The sequence below is a fragment of the Physeter macrocephalus genome, chromosome 11, assembly GCF_002837175.3.
Source record: "Physeter macrocephalus isolate SW-GA chromosome 11, ASM283717v5, whole genome shotgun sequence".
NCBI classification, from domain to species: Eukaryota; Metazoa; Chordata; class Mammalia; order Artiodactyla; family Physeteridae; genus Physeter; species Physeter macrocephalus.
This window is the reverse complement of record NC_041224.1, coordinates 8,980,148-8,995,595: the sequence shown is the minus strand read 5'-3', so window position 1 is coordinate 8,995,595 and position 15,448 is coordinate 8,980,148. Positions and strand designations below refer to the sequence as shown.

General features: G+C 39.2%; 1 protein-coding gene across 5 annotated transcripts in view; it reads left to right on the top strand.

Annotated features, from left to right (window-relative positions):
* The window catches only part of CACNB2 (calcium voltage-gated channel auxiliary subunit beta 2), a 441,112-nt gene that overhangs the window by 275,698 nt on the left and 149,966 nt on the right, over positions 1–15,448 (top strand). For 4 of the 5 annotated variants that reach the window (XM_028495783.2, XM_055087728.1, XM_055087727.1 and 1 more), the window contains one exon: positions 9,467–9,586. In XM_028495783.2, the coding sequence (XP_028351584.1) occupies positions 9,467–9,586 (120 nt within the window). Of the gene's footprint in view, positions 1–7,878; positions 8,164–9,466; positions 9,587–15,448 lie in introns of those variants that run through there. The other variant, XM_028495784.2, reaches the window with a different exon arrangement.

Sequence of the window (15,448 nt, the reverse complement as noted above, 5' to 3'; positions counted from 1 at the left end):
CCGGAGCCTGTGCTCCGCAACGGGAGAGGCCACAACAGTGAGAGGCCCGCGTACCGCAAAAAAAAAAAAAAAAAAAAGCTTTCTTATTTGTGAGACAGGAAATATTACATGAATTCCTTTTTACCAATTGTATATGTCCAGTGTTTTGGGAAACATTCTGAATAGAGTCTGGATTTTCTAACAATAATATATTAATATAACCAACAGCACATCTCCAGCTAACCAATCTGAAATTTGCAGCATATTTCTAAACATAGATTTGTAATGAACCAAATTGTCTCTAGTTCTTAAATCACCTCCTGAAGGTAGGTTAGCTGCTTAAAGGATGCGTTAACTATTTTAGGTCAGTAGGGTACCCTGTGGTGCTTTATCACCAAGTGCTGTACACCACCGGCCCTTTTCCTGTCAACTCCCTGATCGTGTAGCCTATTTTTTTAATATTAAATCTCTCTGAACCAAAGTCATATCTTTCTGGAAGGTTAGACTTTTAGATCAGTATATTAATAATGTATTACCAAATTACTGAGTCATTTGGCCTGCTTAAGTATCTAACCTAGTACCAAAAATCATTTAACTAGTCATGTGAGAAAAGCCCAGTGTTTCAGTGGAGACTTCAAATAATCATTTTAATACATTGTCTACAGAGAAATGTAATACTTTAAAATGTTAACATTTCATGCCGAAGTATTTTTCTTTTAATTCTTGTTTCTTTCCTGATACAATTCCTGCATCAACATTTACTCTATTTCTTTTCTTTCTTTTTTTTTGACTTGAATCAAGAGTTTTTCAGAAGATCCCAAGTTTGCTTCCCTTCCCCACAGGCAAAAAACTATCAAGGTTAAATCAACAAATTAGGGAAAATATGAATCTGCAAACACTCTTTTTGCAACCCCAAAAATATTTTCAGTGTTTTGTTAGACATTTCAATTGCAACAAGCATGAGCTTTTTACTTCTAATCACAAAAATGGTAACATTACAGAAAAAAATTAAAATTAGTCCCCTGAATTAAAAAAAAAAAAATGAATCTAGTCCTCTATCTCCTGTTATTTTTGTGTACTCCCAGTACTTTTACATACATGGATATATGTATTTATAGAAATGATTCAGGGTTTTTTTTATTTCTTTTTTTTTTTTTTAACCAAATACGATCATGATAAACATTTGCCTATAATGCCCTTTAGTCTCTGTAACTATTACTAAGGTTGTATAATAATCTAAGTTTATGAACCATAATTTAAGAATTTTTTAAAGACAGGTCCCAGAAGTGAAATCATTAGTCTAGATACATATTAGTCTAGATACATATCTAGATACAAACAAAAAGAACTTGGTTTTCCCAAAGGGTTGTACTAAAGTAAAACTATGAGCAAGATGTGAAAGCATTGGTTGTAATGTGTCCTCATAACATTGTGAATTGGCACTTTGCAGAGAGTACTCGTTTAATGAGGAAATGGTATTGTGTCTAATTTAGTGAGACTGAACATTTTTTCCAGATGCTTGTGGGTAACTGATTTTTTTTGTGAATCTTGTATCCGTAACCTTTGTCTGTTTATGTCTGTTGTTCTCTTACTGTGTTTCGTATCAATGAGAAAAACTTATGTATATGCAAAGAAAATTTTAGAGGGTAAAATCTTTAAGGACTGAAGCCATATCCTTTTTCACAGCTCTGGGGTTTCCTGGAGGATACATGTGCTGTGACTATCCTTTAATGTCTGTGCATTGATGGTTCATTGCCACCTGGGAGAATTCTCTCTGGAAGGCAGGATCCAAGGTTCATTGTTTGTTCTGCCACTCAAGAAAAAGCTCGCAGCTGGACATGTCATCTTCTGATGGGATCTTTATTTAGTAGTAGAGAGCCTGTTAAGGTGTTCCGGAGTTGTGTATTTGTCCAGTTAATAGTTGCTTTCCTTTTAAATATATGATCCAAAATTGCTTGAAGAAATATCTTCCTCCTGTGCTGGCTTGATTTTTTAAACATTCCATCTTACTAGCAGTTATATGTATAGTCACGTTTTTTTCTGCTGCGAATTTAAATTCTGTTCTCATAGGACCAGCAGGAGCAGTGTATGAGAAGTAACAGTCTGTAAACAGTCTATTTGAATATGTCATATTTACAATGTATTTTCAACCATCTGCAAGGAAATTCTCAAGACTATTCTTTCTGGTAGCTTTGATTTACTGTACTCATTTTGCGGAGGGAGAATTAGCCCGGGCAGTGTTTACATGACTTGCCTATGGCTACACAGTGAGTCATTAGCAGTGTTAGGATTGGAAATTTAAGTCCCTGGAATGAACAAGTGCAATTGATGGGAAAAGAAGACGCTTCATAGAAAATAAGCTTTAATTACATTTTTAAAATGTCAGAATCTCTCTTACATTGCTTGGAAGGATGCTATATAAATTTTAAATGTAATGACTTTTCCTTTTAGTAGCTTGCTTATTATGGAACATGTTTATTTAATCATCGGACAGTTGACATTTACACTACGTTAATGAACTTGGTATTTATTGAGGTTTATGATAAAATACCAAGTATATCTTCAGGCTGACGTTTTTGTTTTATTCTTCTGCTCATCATAGCAAATATTTATTGACATTAACTATGGGTAAGATTGCTGTTGATGTTTTTTATTTTGTTTTGTTTTATTTTTTGTTTGGTTTTGTTTGTTTGTTGCTGTACTCGGGCCTCTCACTGTTGTGGCCTCTCCCGTTGCGGAGCACAGGCTCCGGACGCGCAGGCTCAGCGGCCATGGCTCACGGGCCCAGCCGCTCCGCGGCATGTGGGATCCTCCCGGACCGGGGCACGAACCCGTGTCCCCTGCATCGGCAGGCGGACTCTCAACCACTGTGCCACCAGGGAAGCCCTGTTTGGTTTTTTTTTTAGTAAGGAAGAGACGTGAAAATATTTAAGAATGTTTTAAGAATGTTTAGAAATCTTCAGGAATGCTAAGGAGGACCCTGTATAGCAGAAGAGCTTCAGGATCTAGGATGTGAGGAAGAAAAGGCTCTCTCTGTCTCTGGTAACCCTATTCATTCATTCAACACATGTTTATAGAGCATGTATTCTGTGCCAGGCACTATTCTAGGCACTTAGGATAAATGAGTAAATGAAACAGAAAAAAAAAATCTCTGCCCTCGTGGATGTTATATTCTAGTGGAGGGAGATAGACACTAAACAATAAACATAATAAGTAAATTATATTGTGTACTAGGAGGTAAAAGCACTATTTTTAAAAAGTTGAACATGGTAAGTGAGATGAGTGATGCTGGAGGGCAGTGGGGATTGCAGTTTTAAATTGGATGGTAGAGGAAGTCTTCATTGAAAAGGGGCCAACTGAGCAAAGACTTGAAGGAAGTGATCATCGTGTGGAAATCTAGGGAGAGAGCTTTCCTTGGTGCCTGTGAGGAGCATCAATGAGGTTGGAGCAGAAAGAAGGAGGTTGTGTGTGAGAGGGGAGGGTGGAGGAGAGGGGTGGAAGAGGAGATCCCAGCCAAGCAGACTCCGCAGGAGCAGCCAGTGGGTAAGAGAAAGACCGAGAGAGAGTGCTTTGAGAAAGCAACTTTGAGTGAGTGGATAAAGGGTGGAGAGTGATATTAAACAACCAGGCTAAATGCTACCGATAGGTTAAGCTGAGCACTGAGAATTGATCCTGGGATTTGATTCATTGCTGATGACCTTGAGCAGTTTTGGGGACAGCGGTGGGAGACAGTAGGCTTAAGAGAGATCCGTAGAGAAGAACTGAAGTGAGCACGGGCAACTTCTTTTAGGCTTTTTTTTTTTTTTTTTTCTGCAATGGAGAGCAAAGAAATGGGGTGAAAGCTGGCAGAGAAAATGAAGTCCAGGGAAGGTTTCCGTAGGCAGAGGGAAATAATAGTATCACGTCATCCGCATATAATGACAGTTTTACCTCTTCCCTTCCGATTTGGATACCTTTCATTTCTTTTTCTTGTCTGATAGCTATGGCCCGGACTTCCAATACTATGTTGAATAGAAGTAGTGAAAGTGGGCATCCTTGTCTTATTCCAGATTTTAGCTGGAAGGCTCTCAGGTTTTCATCGTTGAGCATTATATTGGCTGTGGTTTTGTCATAAATAGCTTTTATTATTTCCCTATTATTATTATTTTTCCTGTTATTTCCCTATTATTAATATTTCCTATTATGTCCCTATTATTATTTTATATTTATTTATCTATTATTTATTTATATTGATTTATCTATTATTATTTTATATCTATTTATCTATTATTTTATTAGATATGTTCCCTCTAAACCCACTTTGGTAAGAGTTTTTATCATGGATGGATGTTGAATTTTATCAAATGCTTTTTCTGCTTCTGTTGAGATGATCATGTGTTTTTTTTTCTTTTGTAGATGTGGTGTATCACATTGATTGATTAGGCAGAGGGAAATAATAACATGTGTGTATGCTGAGTGGAATGATTCAGTAGAAAGACTAAAGGTAGTGATGCCCACTCAGAGTTTCTTGCTATATCCGTACCCATCATGAATTCCTATACCCAGAATTTCCTATGCGTGCTTCATTCACTCCTTTAATTTTTTTCAGCAATATTTTGAGAAAGTCCAACTCTCCCAGGCCACTAATTTTCTTCTTCTTACCTGTTCATTTTTATTCTCATGAATGAAAAATAAATTTTTTAAGAAATTATATTAGCCTGAAAAAACACTTGTACTCAATCACCATCAGTAAATATATATTATAATAGGCTAAAAAAACTCCCCCAACATACACAAACACTGTTGTAATTGTGAAGGGAAATTATTTATCCTATGCTTGAAGTCTAAAACTCAAAATAATGTTAAATTTCCCATCTAATATTAGCTTTTTCATAGTGGTTCTTTTGAACAGTGTCACATTTTACAAATATTGGACTCTTCTACGAAACGTAAATATCCATCAAACCCTCAGTTTGAGGGATAATTTGGTAATAATGGTGTTTTAATATATTCCTCTTAAAAATATGTAAGTTAGTCACATCTCTGAGACTTGGACCTATCATTTCTACTCTGTAGTAACTTTAGTTTCAGTGCTGAAAACTAGCAACTGTTCCTATTGAACTGAAAGATTAGTCAGAAGACCTTGAATTCCAGCCAGCTTCAGGCCAGAGTAGCTGCCAAAGAGGCTGCTGAAGGCCAGCTTGCCAAAGTTATGTTCATTTTCAGGGAAAAGGGGAAAACTTAAATACCTGCTTTCTTGACTTCCATTGTTTTCCTATTCTACTTATCTACATTCCATTGCAGATAAGTAAAAAAAGAATGCTTTACAACTGAGATACTCTGAAATGAGGAAAATTTCAGGGTATCAGGCAACTTTTCACAAAAGTGTGTTACATTGATGAATGAGAAATTATCTGTTTCATTGCACCTTCATTGTGCCTTTGAGGAAGATAAAATTTGAGAATCTGTGAAGATGTGTATGTGTGGGGGGTGAGTGAGGGGATGGGGAAGGGACGGGGACGGACAGAAAGGAAGGAGGGGGAGGGCGCCAAGCTCAGCAGAGATAGAGATGAGAACTTGGAAGTCATCATGACACATTATGACCTTTAGAAAAGTTTATACGTGTGCCTGGCAGACAGAAAAAGATGTTTTCTATAGCACAGGGAACTATATTCAATATCTTGTAATAACTTATACTGGAAAAGAATCTGAAAAAGAATATATATATATATATATATATATATAGTATGTGTGTGTGTGTGCGTGTGTATAAATAAACTGAATCACTTTGCCGGACACCTGAAACTAACACAACATTGTAAATTAACTATACTTCAATTTAAGAAAAAGAAAGAAAAATGTTTTTGATTACTAGAAATATCAGTTGCATGTAGGGATTTGTTCTGGCTTTTAATTTTCTGAACTGATGCATGCATAGAACTTAAATTCAGATTGCTGAAGGTTAATTCCTACCCCCATCGATTTTTAGCTTTGTAACCTCACTCAGGTAACTTAACTTCTCTATGTCAGTTTCTTCATCAGTGAAAAATGGAGAAAATTAATTATTAAATTATGTAACACTGGTGAATCAGCACAGTGCCTAGTACAGTGTAAGCATTCATTAAAAATTAGCAATTATTATCACTCGTCTACATAGTCTAGCCTTAATAAATTGATTGCTCGAATTAATGTAATATAGAACAATCTCAAAAATATACCGATGTTGGGCTTCCCTGGTGGCGCAGTGGTTGAGAGTCCGCCTGCCGATGCGGGGGACACGGGTTCGTGCCCCGGTCCGGGAGGATCCCACGTGCCGCGGAGCGGCTGGGCCCGTGAGCCGTGGCCGCTGAGCCTGCGCGTCCGGAGCCTGCGCTCCGCAACGGGAGAGGCCCGGGGGACACGGGTTCGTGCCCCGGTCCGGGAGGATCCCACGTGCCGCGGAGCGGCTGGGCCCGTGAGCCGTGGCCGCTGAGCCGGCGCGCCCGGAGCCTGCGCTCCGCAACGGGAGAGGCCGCAACAGTGAGAGGCCCGCGTACCGCAAAAAAAAAAAAACAAACAAACATAAACTGCTTAATTATTTCAACCTGGAAACAGGTCTCAAAATGACCGTGTAATTGAAAGCTACATCTGATTATGAGCAAAGGATTTTTTAAATCTTATTTTGTTCAAAAGGGAATGAGATCACACACAGTGTGTGTGTGTGTGTGTGTGTGTGTGTGTGTGTGTTACTCTCTTCCTCTCATTATGGGCTTCTTAATGACAGAAACTTTGTATCTTCACTGAGGCGTGACCTGACCCGACCCGACCCTGTGGCAGGGTGACTGGGTTTAAAATGCCAGCACTTGTGACTATGGGCCCTGATATCCTTTATGGGATATAGTCATCCTTCATGGTAATTTTCTACTGTGCTATCCCTGCTATAGGAAACCCTCTGGGAAAATTAGGAATCCCCTAGCCTGTGTGTTGGTGTGGAAAAACCCCTATCTCCCTTGTGAGTTGTACTAGAATGAAAAACTTGCAATGCATTTCCTATTCCTCATGCATTTTACATTCACTTGATAACAAGGTACGTAATCTGTTTATTAATTTATGTTGTGATGCCACAATGAGGGTGCATTTGACCTACAACATTTATTCTGAAGCCTCTATTCTACTGTATTTTCTGGCATTTAAGTCATGAAGATTGGTCTTAGCCTAGAAGTGAAAGGAATGGGGGTGGGGAGAGTTAGGAAGGGAGGGAGGGAGGGAAAGTAAGGAAGATTTTCATAAGAATCCTTTCTTTCATTCGCATGAGACTTTACAAAACAATCCCCACCAGGACACTCAAACAGAAATGTAGTTCGGAATGCAGTGATAGTATTTTATGTTTACTTTAAGAAACCTGGAAGTGTGTGTTTCTTCATAAACTTTCGAAAATGTAATTCCATTAGTAGTGGAAATGAATAAGTAACTTTCTTTCCCAAGCCCCAATCACTTTATTTGTAACAAGAGTTTGGACCAGATTGTTCTATGAATCTTAACTCCACCTAATAAATCAACCGAGCTTTGACATTTCTTCGTAATTACGTGTTAACAATTCACACTGTTATTTATTCCAGTGACTTTATTTGGAAGGGTAGTTTCTCAGTTGCAGAAGCAGTTCCAAGTGATTTTGAGCTCCGTTAAGCGCATTGCTTAGCGCTGTGATTACTTTCAAGACCTAATTCAATGGGCAGATCTCTCGCATTTGGTTTAGGAAATCAAGAGCCGTCAAGAGCGGCTTGATATTAGGATGGATGAGCATAATTTGATTTTGGCGCATCAATGGATATCATATTTATTATCTACGAATTGTCCAGTGGCATAGGATATACTTTCTGCAGCAGATTAATGGAAAGAGATCCTTAAATGAAAAAAAAAAAAAAAAAGAGGGAGAGAGAGGTTACACTTTATTTTTGAGAGAATGTTTGATCTGAAATAGAAACATGCCAGACATTCCAGGTGCCTGTTACTATAGAAGCAAAAAGCCCTTTCCAGATGTTTACACTTTGGATGCAAAATGGCAATTTGACAGACTAACCATGTGATGTGAGCGTCTGCGTAAAAAGGCTACACACGGAGCATGCCCAGTGCGGTGAGCGCGTCCTCCGCCCTCCCCCTCCAGATCTCTGAAGATAAGGCTTGACCTTTGCACTTGCAAATGTCACTGCATACGTTTTGCACGAGGTTAGTTTGTGTGTGTGTGTGTGTGTGTGTGTGTGTTTTAAAGGCTCTCTTACAACTAATGTCTTTTAACGATCCGAGAGTCGGGAAGAGAATAGGGTAATAAGATGCATGAAGTTTAGGGCGAGTCGATGCCTTTGGATGCACCTGCAGTGTTATCTTTAAAGCAATCGAAATCGTTCGAGTGTTTGTTTCCCCTCCCCACTGGCTGGAATGGGAAAATAAGAGTCTCCTTGGACTGGAGTCCTCCGGGGTAGGAAGAGAAAGCCCCGGAGGCAGAAAGGGACGGAGAGGAGGGGTTTGCCCAGAGCATGGACGGGAACAGAGAAGGGGCTCTGCGGGGCTCAGCGCGCACTGAGAATCGGTGCCCGGGGCTGCAGCTGCGGACGAGAAGGGCGCTGTCTGGCTGATGAAGGCCACCTGGGTCAGGCTTCTGAAACGCGCCAAGGGAGGAAGGCTGAAGAATTCGGACATCTCTGTAAGCTCCAGGGCTCTCGTTGAGGGGAGACGTTATTTTGTCGTTGTTTCTGCTGCTGGTACAGTGAGGGTTGTCCGGGGCGCCCGTGATGAGTAATATGTTGATTGCTGGAGAGGGAGCGGGAGAGAGTCCTCTAATCCTCTGAGCTCCTTTTCCTATGCTGTGATTTATTGCCCTAGGAGCTCTCCCGGGCAGGTGTTTTCCATAGACAGCTTTGATGAAACATCTATTTAAAGGGATTGAAAAAAAAAAAAATGTGTTGCTTAAAGATTGAGGGAAGCTGGCGGCTATTGCATTACAGTTTTGTCAGAGGAGGTATCAGGTGAATACAGAGGTAGATACAAAAGGATGCTTAAGATGAAAGTGGGTGACATCTATGGTAGTGACATTTCAGAGAGTTCAAGTTGATAACTCGTTCGACTTTCCTGTATGTTTTATTAGCCTGTCTTCTTTCTAATTGGAAATTCTTGCTGTAGCTGTAGACTGTTCGTGAAGCTCTCCTTGAAACCCGTCTGTGCCCTACGCTGCACTGCAGCACAGAGCTGGTTTGATGATGCAAAGAACTTGTTCTGGCTTCCAGAAAGGCTGCTAACTGGCCCATAAGGTTTGGGAAGGAACGGTAACTTGGAAAGCGCAGCTCTCCTAGTGCGTGGTCTGCAGACCAGAGTGCGCTGTGTGCAGCTGGTTTGCCACCAGGTGGGTTGTTTTCTCCTCTTTTCAGGAATGGATAGCACAGCCTAGGAAGCTGGCTGCCATGTCAGTGAGACGTGGCCATTGCAAACCTCACAGATGCAAAATCTCTTTTAAAAGGTCAATTTCTCTCTCCAGGGTTCAGCAGACTCCTACACCAGCCGTCCGTCCGATTCAGATGTTTCTTTGGAGGAAGATCGGGAGACGGTGCGCAGAGAAGCACGACGACAGGCCCAGGCCCAGCTGGAGAAAGCAAAGGTAAAACCCTCCGTTCCCTGCCAGGCTCTTTGCATGTCTTGCTGGGTCCGTGATGGGCCACCTGTGGCAGTTCCTCCTGAAGTGCACATGTGGTCTCTCTGGCGGAAAAGAGGTACAAGAAATGGAATGTACTTTCTTCCCTTGGCAGAGAAAGGCAGTGTGATATATGAGTGGTCTTGCCTTTTATGTTGTTTTATAATCCAGGCAACTTGTTTCCGTGGGTGGATGGTTTATTTAGACACACAAAAAGGATCCCTGAATATACAAAGAGGAAAAACTCCTTCTAATATCGAAAGGATTTTACTTCGGTTTTTTCAGGAAACCATTTCTCTGCTCAGAAAAACAAACATTCTTCAAGCTAATGTTTATTCTCTTAGACAACAATCTTTCTCCCAAATTTTACTCCCTAGGTGTTTTATGATGGCATTTTTCTTATATTTAAAAAATGGATTGCATTATGCTTTTCAAAATTAAAGCAAGAAAGGATTTTATTAATTAAAATTGTTCTCTTGGAGCACTTTCGTCTTCATCCCACAATAATAAAGTGCATATATATGGAAGGGGGGGCTGGAAAAGACATATGAAACATAGAAGTACAGAATTTAGCTGAGACTGTTTCAATTCACTAATGGTCATGATTTGGATTCTTTTTCCCATGCATTCGTTCAAATAGCAGCTATTTTTAAAGCATCTACTGTTGTTCATGTTCAAAGGGCCTTGGTGTGTGTGATAGCTCGGTAACTTTTAAGTGAACATATTTTAACACAGTTTTCATCGGTTTTCTTTTGAAAAAATGACTGCTTCAAAAAAAGTGCTGTGTTGATCTTGCTAAAAAAAAGAAAAAATCGAGGGTAACTAACATTAGAATACTTCTGCTGGCTGCTTCATCTCTGAGATGAGTAAAATCTCTGTGTGTTGCTATGGGAATCGTGGCTTGGAGATGCTCGTTTGAATGCATGGTCTGCCATTATGTAATATGCATGTGACCTGTATCCCAGCTGCCATAGTAGTTTGCAGAGGAGCTGCCAGGAGACCTTGACTTTAAAAAAAAAAAAAGCAGGACTTCCGGACATCAAAACAATGTTCTCTCCTCAGCGAGCAGGGAAGTCGGCTCCAGGTGTGACACAGTCTTGACTGTGAGAGGATTTATAAAGGGCAGAGGCAGGAAACTGATAAAGCAAGGTGTGGCCCAGTTGCCACCAACTAATCTGCTCTACCCAAGTGAACCATTTAAAACATTATGCTGTGACAATATGGATGAAAATGGAGGGCATATGCTAAGTGAAATAAGCCGATCACAGAAGGACAGACACTTTATGATTCCACTGATACGAGGTATCTTAAGTGGTCAAACTCCTAGAAGCAGAGAGCAGGATGGTGGTTGCCCGGGGCTAGAGGAGGAGATGGGGAGCTGCTATTCCATGGAGAGAAAGTTTCAGTTATGTAAGATGAATGAGTCCTAGAGATCTCCTGTACAACATTGTACCTACAGTTCACAATCTACATTTAGAAATTGTTAAGAGGGTAATTAAATTTCTTGTTAAACGTTCTTACTACAATAGAAAAATTATGAAGCTGAAATTAAATAATGAATGCATGACTAATGAAGTTAATTGCCCCAAATTTACCGTGTAGCTAATATAAGTTGCAATTTAGAATCTGAATTCTACACTCTGTATTTTGCACCTGGGTGCAAAGAAAAGTCAAGAAAAATAAACAAGAGTCTGTATTCCAGAAATAGGAGTGTTCTATTTGCACTCGTTTATTCATGTGATTTTTTCACATACCAAAATTAAACAGTTTCACAGGCTCATATCACATCATCATACAACCCAATGTCTTGTAAGTTTGCTTTTCACAAACCACAAAGCCTTCAGTTATCCTATTGGTGCATTTTTGTCTCTCACTGCTATAAGTTCTGAGTTCAGTGACACAGCTGTATAGAACTTTTAAATATTTTTCAACCCAGTGTGGATCGTAATATTGTTCATAAATCAAACCAGATTTGTGTTATTTGTCATACAGACTAAAAAGCTTATAGTTACAAGTGAAGTAGAAGATGAAAGAAAATGAAGAGAATTTAAAACAAAGGCAAAATAATTGAAGGGCTATATCATGGGTTTAATGAAAATAGTTTACCTACATCCATGTTTCTTCTTTAAAATTAGTCCCATATCTTAAACCTCTGATGTATTCAAATGAGTTACACTAGGGTGAGTGAGAATTGGAATATGTTCTGAAAGAAGATACAAAGAGTAGGATTTAAGTTTACTTTTAGTTAAAATCATGGTTTGGTAGACCTGATTTCTTAATTCTGATATCTTTGAAGAAGGTATACAAAAGAAGGATTGTAGATGGGTCATTCATTAGGCTATTTTTAATGTACTTTCCTCCCAGTATATTTCAAAATGAAACCTTAAAGTTCAAAAATATATGAAATCATTGTTTACTTTTAAGAGAGTTTCAAACCCTTTTTCCATTCATTTTGGAAGACTCAAACGTTTTCTACATTTGTTTTGTAACTATGATAGCATCCCTCAAACAGGAAGCCTTTCTAAGTGGGTGCTTTTAACTTACCAACCCTGCAGATCACGTGCCCTACGTGTGTGCAAATGCCTGGAATAAACCTCAACAGTGCTTTCAGATCCTGGCACTCTGCAAATACGAAATATATTATCCATTAACTGCCAAGAATATGCCCATGAAATAAGGTGATTGGCAAGGAGTGAAACTAGAGAAAATACCTTTTGAAATTAAGTGACCTACGTAAGGTTATATAACCAGGCCGTCTGTGGTTCCCATAAAACCCAATAGTTTTCACTACTGCTTTATTGTGGCTTCTCTTAAACTAGTAAGCTCTACAGTGAACAGATTAAATATTTATTTTGAGGCAAGTAACTGATATGACCTTGTTTTTCAACTTGGTGTTTTCTGATCCCAGACGCACATTTTGAACTTGTTCAGGTTTGCCGTACTTTACAAAGCCTGCCCTATTTAAGCTAGTGCTCTTAAACACAAATAATATTGTCTTAAACACAAATAATATAGGAATTTAGTTTATTCCCACATTGATTTTTTATTAGAACAGGTTTATTGAGATATAGTTCACTCATTTAAAGTGTACAATTTGGAACTTCCCTGATGGTCGAGTGAGTAAGACCCTGTGCTCCCAATCCAGGGGGCCCAGGTTCTATCCCTGGTTCGGGAAATAGATCCCACATGCATACTGCAACTAAGAAGCCCACGTGCCACAACTAAAAAAAAAAAAAGATCCCACGTGCAGCAATTAAGACCCAGAGCAGACAAAATTAAATAAATAAGTAAATAAATATTTTTTTAAAAATAAAGTGTACAATTCAGTGGTTTTTAGAATATTTAGCATGGTGCAACCATCACTATAATCAACTTTAGAACATTTTCATTGTCCCCTAAAGAAGTCCCGTGTTCTAAATTAGTGGTCATGTCCCATTCTCCCCACCCACCTCAGCCCTAGGCAACCACTATTCAACTTTCTGTCTCTATAGATTTGTCTGTTCTGGTTATTTCACGTAAATGAAATCACGCAATAGGAGATCTGTTGTGATTGGCTGCTTTCACTTATGTAACGTTTTCAGTGTTCATTCCTGTTATAGCATGTATCAGTACCCCATTCCTTTTCCTTGTCGAGTAATATTCCATTGTATGTATGTATCACATTTTATTTATCCATTTATGAGTTGGTGGATATCTGGGTTGTTTCCATTTTTAAGCTATTGTGGATAATGCTCTTACAAACATTCATGTACAAATTTTTGCATGGATGTTGCTGGGTCCTAAGATCATTTTTTTTTAATTGAAAGAATTGTTTTTTTCTTTTCCTTTTCACTCCCCAAAAATGATCCTTCCTGCCCTACGTGCAGAGACTCTGAGTTGGGAAATCTGGATGTGGAAGGCATTGGAGCAGAGATGAAATAGGTTCGGTGTGGTATTCTTAGAAGAATGGATTAATGTTAAATTTTCAGTCAATTGCTCTCTTATTAGTAAATGTCTACTATATTGAAGAAAGTGTATTAGTCACAGTTGGTGAGTAGGGAAGGCATTGCAAGACCAGAGCCACCAGAAAAAAACAGGCAGATATTTTGCTGTAGAAAACTTCTAGTATTGGTTTAGGGAGAAAAGTCGTGGCCTTAAATCACACTAATCAGAAGCAAAGAAGTATTTTAGGGGAGTAAAGAGAGGTCTGTGAGTCTCCAGAGGAATAGACTGCCCTCTTCTGGCAGGAACAGAAAATCCTTCCTGGAGGTGGTGACGGCTTCGAACTATACCTTCCAGGATGGAGTTTAGCTTGTAAAGTAGAAAGTGGGGAGTGGAGAAGAGGGAAGGCCTGATAAGTAATGTGAGTAATGGCTAACATTAGGAAAGGCTCAGCAGGCAGAAAACATGGAACCTTCCAGAGGAAGGTCACTTTTCTGAGACCTTACCAACTTGAAGATGTCTTTATTCTAGCCTCACATTTAATTACTAGTTTGGCTGGGTATAGTATTGATGTATGAAAAGCGTTTTTCTTCAGAATTTTAAAGGCATTGTTTTGTTTTCTTCTGGCATCCAGCACTGCTGTTGTGATTGCCCATGTCATTCTGTCTCTGAGTTCGATTTCTATATAATTTTCTCTAATATTTTGATAACTGTTCTTCCCTTGGAATTTTGAAATTTCGCTTTGGTGTGAGGCTTATTATTTCTTGTGCCCGGCTCTTCGTGTGAATGTTCAGTGTGAAGGGCCAGTCACTTCACTTCTGGAAAGTGTGTTATTTGTTTATTTGTCTGTTTATTTGTTTTGGATAATTTCTTCTCCCGTTCTTTCCTCTTTTTTCTGGTTCTCTAGTTTTACACATGTCTGATTAGAGTTTTCTTCTCTACTCATGTTTCCCTACTATCCCTCTGTCTTTTGGTTCTACTAACCGAGTTCTTCTCCACTTTTAACCTACCTATTGAAATTTTTATTTTTGAAAATGTCTAATTCTCAAGAGCTTTCCTCTTGTCTCCCCTTTTATAGCTTCTTGTCCTTGTTCCATGGCTAGAATATTTTCTCTTATATCTCTTAAGATTATCTTTTAAAGATTTTTATGTACTGTTAGTGTTTTTTAAACTTTTTAGTTGGATTTTATTCTTACATCTGGAGACTTTCTTCAAAAGTTTGATTTGAGGTTATCCATTCATAATTAAGAGCATGACATACAGCTGACCCAGAAGCTTCTTGACTGCTGGTCTTTTATAGGGTAGTGGTGGGGAGTGACTTTTCTTTTCATCTGATCGGTGTCCCCAAAGGAGTCCACAGTCTCTTGATACTTTAGTTTTCACTCTTTCTACTCTGTGAATTGCCACTGCCTATTGTTTTCTCTACCCTACGTTTTTGTCTACTCCCATCTCATTTTTTGTTCTTTGCATCTATGGGTTTAGACTTAAAAAAAAATACTTTCAGGAGGAAGCATTTGTTCAGTTGACCATGTTTTTATTCCCCACATTTATCAATAAACATACTACTATAAAAGAGGAAAGAAGTGTTTCTCATATTACCTTAGTCCATAAATGCCTTAGACACTGGGAGAATCCTACCCAGTTGGAAATATTCCCCTACCTGGCCTTTTCAGAAGAAAGAAGAAACAGGAATGTGGTTATTCACCTTCAACCCAAAGATGAATTTTTTATTTCAAGAAACATTAGACATGTTTTTAAAAATGAATCTTACTTGGGGCTTCCCTGGTGGCGCAGTGGTTGCGCGTCCGCCTGCCGATGCAGGGGAACCGGGTTCGCGCCCCGGTCTGGGAGGATCCCACGTGCCGCGGAGCGGCTGGGCCCGTGAGCCATGGCCGCTGAGCCTGCGCA